This window comes from Mobula hypostoma, chromosome 1 (assembly GCF_963921235.1).
Source record: "Mobula hypostoma chromosome 1, sMobHyp1.1, whole genome shotgun sequence".
Classification (NCBI taxonomy): Eukaryota; Metazoa; Chordata; class Chondrichthyes; order Myliobatiformes; family Myliobatidae; genus Mobula; species Mobula hypostoma.
This window is the reverse complement of record NC_086097.1, coordinates 110,012,440-110,023,708: the sequence shown is the minus strand read 5'-3', so window position 1 is coordinate 110,023,708 and position 11,269 is coordinate 110,012,440. Positions and strand designations below refer to the sequence as shown.

Here is an 11,269-nt window from a genome sequence, read left to right as displayed (position 1 = left end):
CTTCAGCATTTTGTGTGCGTTGTTCAAGATTTTCATCATCTGCAGAACCTCCTGAGATTTTTTTTAAAACAAAGTTTGCTCCGCGACTATTAACTTGATATTCTGGCTTCTTCAGAATGTCGGATTGACCATGTTGCAGATCCGGAAGCGTTGATATTTTTAAACCACGAAGAGATTGTTTAGTCTAAACGTTACTTCAATACACACACGAGTTGAATTGGGAACGAGTGGCAGTTAGTGACACCCTTGCTGTGAGCATCCTGTAGGAATTTTTGCTGTTTTTGTTTAAATTTACTAGTTGAAATTGAATTTATTTGCACTTCGCTCAGTATGTGTAGTTGACGGTGAGATTGCACAGCTAAATGTATTCTGCTTGTAGAAAGGAAAACGCTGCTGCGATGTGGCTATCTCACGCATTCTGCATACTTAACAACTGAGGGACATATGCACAATTTGGTGAGAACAGATGCATTGTTGAGAAACTAATTGCCAAAGAAATATTACTACCCTGTGAAATCCGGGTGGAAGGCAGCGGTGGCTTGGGACATGAGCAGCGATAAAATCGTTAGCATTCTGGCACGGTTCCCCAGTAGATTACAGAATCCTGTACGACATTCTGGTCACTTCGCTTAAAAGAGCTGCTTAACTGGCACTGTCCTGCGAATCCGATAGCAGGAATTAATTTGTTATTATTATTATGGCACTGAGTGCAAAATCTTTTCTTTTTAAAATGTCCCCATATGTTTAACGACTGCACCGATTAATTAAGCGGATACATTCAATTAATACATATAGCTTATTTTCATGTAACGCAATTTATGCGGGTGGTCCCTGTTGCAATGTGAGTAAAGGAAGACGGGGAAAATGAAGTCTGCGATGTTTGAAGAAGATTTTATAAAGCGTATTAAATTTAAAAGAAATATAATTTTAACTTTGAATATCTAAAATACTATATTAAAATGCTTTTACCTCCCGATTAAATTAAAACAATGTTTGCTATATCAAATAAATTCTGTAACCAAAACTCAACATAGCTACGTTTTTTTCCTAAAATTCCACGTAACGTATCATGTTTTAATTGAAATATTTTAAACACTGCAAGCTAGATCCCTTCCCTTGACCGTGGGATCAAGCAAGTGATTTTTTGTTTTGAAATGCATTGGTTACCTGTCTAATTTAAATCTTATCATTTATCTGTTAGGCGTGTCTCCATTCAATGTGCAAATCTAACAATTCTCTTGTATTACATATCGACGTATTTAGAACGATTCTTCAATACGCCCCTTATGGAGAATCTGGTTCAAAGATAAACCTCAACTAGCGATCGGAGCAGTTCGTAAAAACCTTAACGACTTATTTTCATACATTTTCTGTATTCCTCAAAATATCGTTATATTATGTAAATCAACGCGTGCGCGGGTTGTCAAGTGTTGCATTAAGATTAATAGTCCCAAAATGGTACTTTAGAATGTGTGCATTTCTGTGAGGTTCGGAAGTCACCAGTTGCTGAAGACACAATTTGCAACACCTGTGACACTCCCCGCAGGTTTCTTTACACTTTCGCACCGCCCGTGGCACTGTCGCCGTAGTCTACCTGGGCAGGGCGCCTTTGATCTGCCGGAAATGTAATTTTCTATAATATGAATGGAATTCCTAGGAAAATAATATTTATGGATCTGAATATTTTCCGTGATAAAATCCAATTCGTTATTCTGAAGCATCTTTACTACAAAGACCTTCGGAGCGGATGTGGGGCAGTGTTAACTATTCTCAAGTCCTAAAAGGAATTTGAATAGTGGACCGAAAGGAATAATGCTACAGTATTATTTATACTTTTGTACTTCAATATTTTATGGTTCCCAGCCTGATTCGAGCCATTCCGACCGAATTCTTACTTATACACATTTTACTAAATGGTACATAACCTGTTTGGTCATGAAATATTCAGCGTTTTTCCCACGGTAAAACATATTCCGGCAGTGAGATAAATGCATACATTAATCTTGTATGCCACGGGGAAAAAAAGCAAACTACAAAAAGTGTAATTCTAAAAGTGAAATTCTGGAAGTGAAATTACCATGCTTTGAGAAGGGCAGTTAAACCCCGCGGACCAACCGTTCCGTCCGCTCGCTTCAAGTTTGGACGTTCACTCCTTTAGAAAGCAATTTGTAAGGCCCGGTTACAATAGTCTTGCCCATGGATGCCATCTCATTCTTCTCACACAGCATACAAGACACAGAAAACAATTCTATTGATGACCAATCGTGCATGTTAAAGATGGGTTGCTAAAAATGGGATGTTTGACCAACCACTACAGCGCTAATCAATTTATTGATATGATTTCCATGCTGTTCGGCAGATTCACACCATCTTTACGCAAAATGCTCAAAGTTTGATCTGTCGTGTTCACTAATATTAGACTGATATGAAATATTTGCAAAGCGCTGTTTCTAGTTTATTACATATTTCACAGAACTCCGATGTTGATTAGCGAGTGAGATTTGAGGTCGAGAGACGAATTTTTCTTCCACTGTTTTACCAAACCCCTAAGATTGAAAACGTTGGGGGGAGGGGAGAACCCTTAAGAAATCCACAGATCATTCAAAACCAAACGAGTTTATTGTGGGATGGGAGAAAGGAAGCTCACTTCACTGTTTAGAAGGACGGAAGAATAAACGATAAATAGAAAATATTGTCAATCGGTCTTATTTTTCATTCTGTCTGTTGATTCATACAGACCGTACTTCCACATCCTTGAGGCGAAGAAGGATGCTAGTGCATTTCGTAGGGCACTTCGGCTAATTTTCACATTTTTGTTTAAAAACTTCGTTCATACAGATTACTCCCAAATGTTTCTGACTGCCAATTACAAAAGAAAGATGCGAGCAAACATCAAATCATTCCGATTATATGAATAAGTTTTCCACAGGATCAAATTAATTGACTGGAAATAGTCAGCGTGTTTTAAAATAAATATTTCTAAAAATGTTGTTTAATATAAACACCAGTTCTGAGATTGTCGAAAATATTGACTTCTCGGAACAATCATTGTTAAAATGAGTTTCTCCTAACTGATAGTTAACAACGCTGAATCAGGACTAAAAGGCAAAAAAAAAGTAAATTGTCAAACCAATTATTTATTTGCTGTTTCTGGAGTTAGAATGTGGCCTGCTATATACAATATTGAGCTTGCATCCTTCAGTGTCAGGTGGCACTTAAAATTATTCCACATCCCATTTCTCTATTTAAGATCCATTAGCGTAAAATTGACCAAAATACCGTTGTGCCACAGAGTCCACACTAGTGTGTTATTTTGTCCGTGACACTAAGAAAAAAAAATTTACAAATGAGACCATGAAATGAAAAGTGTACGCGAGAGGTAACGGAGGGCAAATGGTGTATATTTTGAAGGGGTAGTTGCTTAATATGTAATTTACTCACTTGCATAGATTTTAGATTATTGCTTCTCTGCCATCAAGTAACATCCGAATATGATCGCAGACATCCTGTTAGAAACAATTTTTCCATCAATTATTTAATGTACCACCCACCATTTTATCTTAATCACCTGTGATCTATATAACCACCATTTTGCACATTAATTATGAAAAACCGCATTTAATTCGTCCTGCATCGAAAGCGTCTCGTCGCGCAGATGGAAATCGTAAGGAAATGTACTGTCTGTGGGCATCACACATCGCATGGCTGGGCTGAACATGTAGCTCTGTCCGAAGGGACGGCTGGCTGGCACGGCGGAATAATGCATGCCATAGTGATAATTCTTCACGTAGTCAGATGGATCTTCTTGCTTCAGGGAGAAAATCCCATTAAAGTTAATTGGAGGGCTTAGGGGACCTTCGAATTGTGGGCTCGCACACTCTGGAGAAGCGTTTTGGTAGAAAGACTCGTAAGCACCACAGTAGCTGTAAGGTTTCATGGACTTTGAGGAGCTATCCATCGAACTCGGTCCCGAGGGGCTACCCAGATCTGGGTTTTGATATGTGTAGAGGGTGGAGGAAAATTGGGATCTCGCAATGTGAGCTCCATCTCCGCTCTGATCCAACAGTAAGTTTCTGGTATTGAGTTGCAGACAACCAGCAACGAGATTGGTAGTTGGCTGGGATAAGTCCTTGCACAAACTTTGTACGAAGGTAAGCAGATCGGGTCTCTTGCCAATGCGTAGGATCTCAGATAGGGCCCAAATGTAGTTTTTAGCTAAGCGCAGAGTTTCTATCTTGGATAGTTTCTGTGTTTTGGAATAACACGGGACAACTTTGCGAAGGTTGTCCAGGGCATTGTTCAGACCGTGCATCCGATTTCTTTCTCTCATATTCGCCTCTGTCCTCCTCACTTTGACTCGCTCAATCCTTGCTTTGGTCATCGCCTTCTTCCTGGGCCCTCTCTTTTTGGGTAATTCCTCGTCCTCTTCGCCCACCTTTTCATTGTCATCCTTCTCTGACTCTACCGAAGGCGTAATGTTGCTGAGATCAACGGAGCACTGTTCGTGCTCGGGGCAGATTTCCGATTCTTTGTCCTCGGTTTCACTAACATCATCAAAGTTGGTTCCCGGCATCATGACAGCTTCATCAATTGATAATGTCAACATGTTGTCAGCTTTGGGAGTCGGGGGAGTAGGTATGGGGGTGGGGGGTGGGGTGGGGGAGGTGTTAGGGTTTAGGAGCAGGGAAGAGAAACAATGTGGTTATCGATACAGGTTATACTTCTAATTCTATCAGTGATACATTACAATTAATTGGCTACATTTCATCATTCTTACGGCAAAGTCAAATAATTTACAAAGGTCTTTAAATATAAATTATAAATAAAAATAATTGATGGCATTCAGTAGTGGTGTACAGGGCCGTCTTTCGGCTGGGTTTTTCTTAAATTTAGTGAAGGGTGGCCTATCACAGTATTATATTTGAAAATACTGGAAAACTTTAGTTAATATTAAAGCGAGTATTTAATTTATATGGTTATGAAAACTGGACAGCTCCATCTTTTTGGTTTGATTCCCACGGGCCTTAAATCTCCCATGAATAGTAATTAAAATTGCGGGTCCGCTTGGAACAGCACATCGGGGTCCACAATAATATTATTGTTACCGGGAAGCGGATATCGGCGGCCAGTTCAATGCTGACATCGATAAGCGACGTGTGTTTTTTTTTCCAGGAGGAATACATTAGACGTTATTTTCTGGAATCAGAATTGCAAAGGAAGCTCATATTGTACGGAATGTCGCCGGTTCGTCTGTTTCGTTTCACAAGCATTAACAATAGTCAGAGATCGGCATTGAGCTGGGAAGTTAAACGATCGACTGAGAAACGGTTCCGAATATATATATTTTCAATGAAATATTAAGCGCTGTGATAGAGATCAAGAAGAATCATTTTTAAAGTGTTTCACGTGTTATATAGCACCAACCCCGGCACTAGTTATGCAGTGTAATAAATCATTTGACAGATGGAGGGTCATGGGTTTGCTTCCTAGTATGAAAAATTGCAATTTGCAATTGCATTTTCGACATTCACCTCGAAGTTAATCTGCTACGCCTCGAAGTTTCTCTATATCAGGACATTGTCCCACATTTCAGACGCTGGTTTTGTTTACTTGGGCAACTAATTTTAAAACATAGCATTCGGAACGCAATCAAGATTAGATTTGACTTTAGCATATCATCGTTATTCAGGAGACAAGCGAGCGCCTTGCAAATCAAAAATCATACGCAAATATAGGCAAGTTAAACGAAAGTCCCGTCAAATCTATGAATGAAATAACAATCAAAAATAAGGAAGTCATCAGTTACAGGGGAGGTTGGTAATTTTCGAATTGTATGCAAAGTCAATATATTAGCATTTAAATAGGCAATAACAAGAGGGTTGCATACTAGGGGACAACAATTAAAACGACTCTGCATCTGTTTTTAGTGCGCTAATGATTTGGTTATTTCCGTGATTTTATTTTTGAATTCTTACCTGAAATCACTGTTGAGAAAGAATGCTCATTTTCAGCTCCTGTTGGCTGTTCCACCGTAGGCTGACGGCAGTGGTAGGATCTCTCCGCAGGATCGGTGTGTGATCGCTCTGAGAAGTGACAGTGATGCCAACTGCCTGCACTGGTACCATGCCATCTGCCGCTGACGTCAGCGGGCAGCCGCCGCTGATTGGCAGGTGCAGACGCTGGCATCTTGCGCCCCGAGGGAGACAGGAGCTGGGGCAGCAGCCCATAGACATCAAATATTATCATCATCTCCATGGGGCAGTCGAGCTGACAGCAACGAGGCTAGGAGGATCAGCTAGTCGTTTAAAATAAAGGGAAAAGCATGGCGTGCATACCTTATATTAAACCGTCTTTCCACATGTCAGCATCAACCCGATACATCTGAGCATGGTGCACTATTTAGGAATGATGGAAGAAAAATCCTCTTTTTTTTTGTTAAAAGCGTTGCACATTGGAACATTTCGTGGAAACTTTATACGTTGGTTCTGATATTTATCGTTGATTGATTAATATTATGGATTAAATTGTATGCTGTGGATGTTATTAAGAATGTCCATATCAGATGCCAGCATAGATGGTTTCAAATATGTGTATTACTTTGGGTTGTTGTACATCTTAAAGGAACAGCGATTTCAATGTTATTGGCAATTTCCTAATGATAGTTTGCCGCAGATTCCTACATTGACGCATTTACCACATGGTAGTGAGTTTGTATGTTAACAACCATATGCCCCGCCACAGCCGCGGTGTATTTATCGGCTAATCACTGGCCTTGTGCGGCGGTTAGCTGTGACACTGTGATGAATTTTGCTCCATCAAATCATGCCTAAGCGAAATGAAATTAATGGTTGACCAATCTAAAACATTACAAACGGCAGGGTCTTAATATCAATACGGACCAGCAATGCCAATGTTGAATGTCAATACTGCAGATTAATTTAACTGGAGGGCTTCACGTGGTTCGCAGTAACATTGTGTCACCTAGCGATTCGAATACTGGATCATCCAGTATTTCCCACAGGCCTGGGCTTTGTTACTGTTCAGTCTTTCTTCTGCTTTTGCGTCATGTGCACACAAACATCTCCATCTCCTCGCCACTTACTGTAGAAAAGCTAGAGCCAAAACTACAATTGATTAGATAGCAACACACTCAGTGCTGTAGGAACCCAGGAGGCTAGGCAGCACCTATGGAAAAGAGTAAACGGTCGACGTTTCGGGCCAAGGCCCCTTTTCAGGACTTGATTGAAACGTCGACTGTTTACTCTTTTCCATGGATGTTGCCTGGCCTGCTGAGTTCCTCCAGCATTTTCTGTTTTGTGTGTGTGTGTGTGTGTGTGTGTGTGTGTGTGTGTGTGTGTGTGTGTGTGTTGCGTTGGACTTAAAGCGTCTACAAATTTTCTTGTGTTTGTAATTGATGATATATGCGGCTTCCATATTATCACAACGTTCCAGACTTTCAGCCGTTTCCCCAAATTTTCCCCGCTTGCAGTTGTATTTACATTTAAAATTGCAATCTGCAAACATAGTGATAATTTATTGAAGCGTTCCACCCAGTACTCCAATTCGAAAAGAACGTTTAATTGATATTTTTGATGTTGAATTTTTCAGAAGCGAACAAATAGGACTATAACTGATTGGGACAAACATAAGTGGGCAAACTTTGTCGTCACGTTTGGTGATTTCCTTTATTGTGAGGAAAACCGAACCAGTGACACCGCCATCAGGTCTCATTGCCTGAAACTGCAAACATTAACTTAATTCATCTTTAGTGCGACGTCATATATGTGCTATAGAAATTTATTTCCTGTTTTTAGGAATAAAGCAGGTGAAGCATCTTATTTTATTAAACCAGCAACGATTCAATTCCCTGCATTTCTCAGTTTAAAGAGTGGCAATTTATTGACGATTTCTCCATTCCATCTACTGAGCCATTAAAGCACATGAAAGGCATTGTGAAAATCTTGTTTTCCACTTAATAATGTACCAGGACATACAGATTACGTTCAAAAACAACCATTTTCTAATTATTTTCTTTGCTTTCATACTGAACTGAAATTTCATTCAAAATTAACCCGAAGAATCAGTTGACAGCAAGTATGGAGCAAAAATTGTCAGTCTAACTGTTTTTTTCTTTTCCCTGGTTCGGCACGGAGCCGCATCTCATTCGAAGCCTGCTGCGTTGCCAGCTTGCAGTAGCCACTGGCAATACCCACTGAGACGTAGGCATTTTAGGCTGTGTTCATGTATTAGAAAAAAAACTTATGCAGTGTGCTTTAACACAGAACAAAACAAAAGGCAAAATGGAATAATATTGAGCATTTACTGTTCAGGACACTTATCTGACAAGTCAAACAACTGTTAAAGCAAATTACGAATGGACAGGGCCAAAAATACATCTATCTTGCGTTTTCAAACATAATGACAATTTCTACAGCAGCTGAAAGTAAAATATGATGATGATAGAATCTCACAGGAAAAGCTGACATTTTAAGAATCTGATAAACGCCTTGGTACCATTGCCCTTTGGGAGTTGGTTCCAGAATCCTAGATGTTCAAGAAGAGACGGGAAATCATTTTATATACACAAAGCATTCTTTCCCCTATTATCTGTTTCCGCGCAAGATGTTTTTATTTTAATTTTGTTGATGAGAAACTAGTATTAGAGTGAGTTAAAATTGAATATCTTAGTTAAGTCCTCGCAAGAAATATCAACGAGAATATAGAGAAATTGTTACGTCTCCCGTTTTCTACATTGCTTAAGCACACATTCAGCTTTATAGCCAAATTATACCGTTCACCTCATTTCCCTGTGGCCCAGATGTCCCGGTGTGACTTTCTTTAAGGGAGATCGCCGGGTCGTTAATCTCTCCATTTACATTTGTGGCGAGAAGTGGAAGCATTCTTCCGTGGTTACGTTCTTTAGTGAGGGCGTTGTTATAAGAGTGGTGTCCCTGGCAGAGATAACTATGCAACTTTAACACTTCGCCCAGTCTTTCTCTCGTCCCGCGAGGATTGAGAGGTGGGATGAGGAGAGGAAAAAATATTAAATCTGACCAAATCCATGATACTAAAAGTGTAGCAAGGGCCAGTCGGTTCTAGGGCCTCCGTTTCCAAAGTTTAGTTTGGTGCTGGAGGTTGTCAGTAGCCACTGTGTCTTTGGACGATCTTGTGTGAGAAGAAAAAGGTACTCTTTTAATCATTAGCAATAAACAGAATAAACCATGATTTCCGAGATTATTTTTCCCATAAGAAAAGCGCTGATTACCTCCAAAAGTTTCAATGCTACGAAAGGGCAATATCAGGGACCCCGAATCCAGTTCTTGCTCAAGACCAATAAAGTTAAGTTACGCAGGATACAGGAGTGAGATCGGAGAGTTATGATCTTGACTATTTACGGAAGTGAATTGGGTTTCTGCTGTCATCTTCTTTTAGTAGTGTGTAAGAATCTCTTTCGGGGCAACAGATTGAAATGCCCTTAACAATTTGACATAGAATATCAATAAAACCAGATTAAAGCATCGAGGCACTGTTCATTTCTGATTAAGTCCCGATGGGCATACGTGGTAGAAGACCATTGCAGATATTAAGGCATACTTTCATTGAATATTTCAGGAAACTCAAACTTGGAAGCAAAGGTTAACTCTGGATTAAGGCAACCGTCTTCATTCCACCATACACAGAAGGGAGAAAGTTAGTTTACCACGAGGGATTCTGTTTGGCAGTGTCTTGCCATTTTAGCCAAGACTGAAGCCATGATTAAAAGTTTTCAGTAAGTTATTAGATTGCTGTTTATTTTACAAGCAATTGTTTTAAAGAAAGGATGTAATATGGATTTTTCTCAGTTTAGGGTCCTGACCCTGGGCAGAAAAACATTTCGATCTATTAGGTGGGATCTAATAGTGGAGAGTATCCCAACTGGTTGCCTCATGGCCTGGTATGGAAACACCAATGCCCAAGAAAAGAAATGCTACAAGATCTGTTAGGCAGAGCCCAATCCATAACAGGAAACCCCTCCCCACCATTGAACATATTTATAAGGAACACTTAAGAACGAGAACATCCATTATCAAGGATCCCACCATCCAATCCATGCTCTCTTCTCATTGTTACCATCCGGAAGGAGCCTTAAGTCCCACACCACCAGGTGCAGACATGGCTATTACCCTTCAACCATCAGGCTTCTGAACCAGTACGGATAACTTCACTCACCTCAACTCTGAATGGATTCCACCAACTGTGAACTGGAGAAAATCTGCAGATGCTGGAAATCAAATACACACAAAATGCTGGAGCAACTGTCCTGATAAAGAGTCTCAGCATGAAACATCATCTGTTTACTTTTTTCCATAAATGTTGCATAGTCCACAAGCTATGAACTCACTTTTAAGGACTCTACAACTCATTTTCTCTGTAGTATTGATTTATTTATTTTTAAAAATTGATTTGCACAGTTTGTCTTCTTTTGCACATTAGTTGTCTGTACATAGTTTTTCATTGATTCTGTTCTACTGTGAAAATCTGCAAGAAAATTAACTTCAAAGTAATGTACGGTGACATATACATAATTTGATAATACATTTACTTTGAACTTTGAAAAGCAGTGAAGTATACTACTATGTGTAAGCAGTTGGGAGCTAGTGAATCTCTTGATGGTTATCAAAAGTATAGGAGTACACTTAACAGAGATGATAAGGGGCCAAAAAGAGGATAAGAAAATGATCTGTCAGGCAAGGTGAGGCAAAATCCCAAGAGATTTGTTAGATTAAGAAGGATGGTTAGAGGGATAATAGGTCCTCTTAAAGGTCAGCATGGTTCTGTGAGTGTGGAACCAATGGAAAAGGGTGATTTTTTAACAAATATATCTCTTCAGTTCTTACTGTGGAAAAAAGAAAGATGGAGTCTAAAAACATGGGGAAATGAGTTTTCTTGGACACATAAAAGTAAGCTGTTAGGAGGTATTGGAGGCCTTAAAGGGCAGTTAGGTGAAAAATCCCTAGCGTACATTCTCGGACTTTGTGGGAAGGGAGAGAAGAAATTTTAGAGGCTCTTATGGAAATTTTTCCTTCATCTTTGCCACAGGTGAATTTCCAGAGGACTGGAGAGTGACTGATATTGTACCATTGTTTAAAAAGATAGCAAACACTAGTCGGGAGACTGCAGTCTAGCGAGTCTGACACTGGTGGTGAGTAAATTACTGGAGACATTTTCTGAGGGACAGGATTGACCAACTTTTGCAGAGACAGGGTCTTATTCAGAACAGTCAGCACAG

The 11,269-nt window shown here is 39.8% G+C and overlaps 1 protein-coding gene across 1 annotated transcript; it reads right to left on the bottom strand.

Annotated features, from left to right (window-relative positions):
* Positions 1-2,637: 2,637 nt before the first annotated feature.
* neurod6a (neuronal differentiation 6a) lies at positions 2,638-6,071 on the bottom strand. Its single transcript, XM_063034671.1, has 2 exons — positions 5,976-6,071; positions 2,638-4,614 (listed from the first exon to the last, which is right to left on the bottom strand). Exon 2 carries the CDS (start codon positions 4,604-4,606, stop codon positions 3,599-3,601), a length of 1,008 nt encoding a protein of 335 aa, XP_062890741.1. The 5' UTR covers positions 4,607-4,614; positions 5,976-6,071; the 3' UTR covers positions 2,638-3,598.
* Between the last annotated feature and the right edge of the window lie 5,198 nt (positions 6,072-11,269).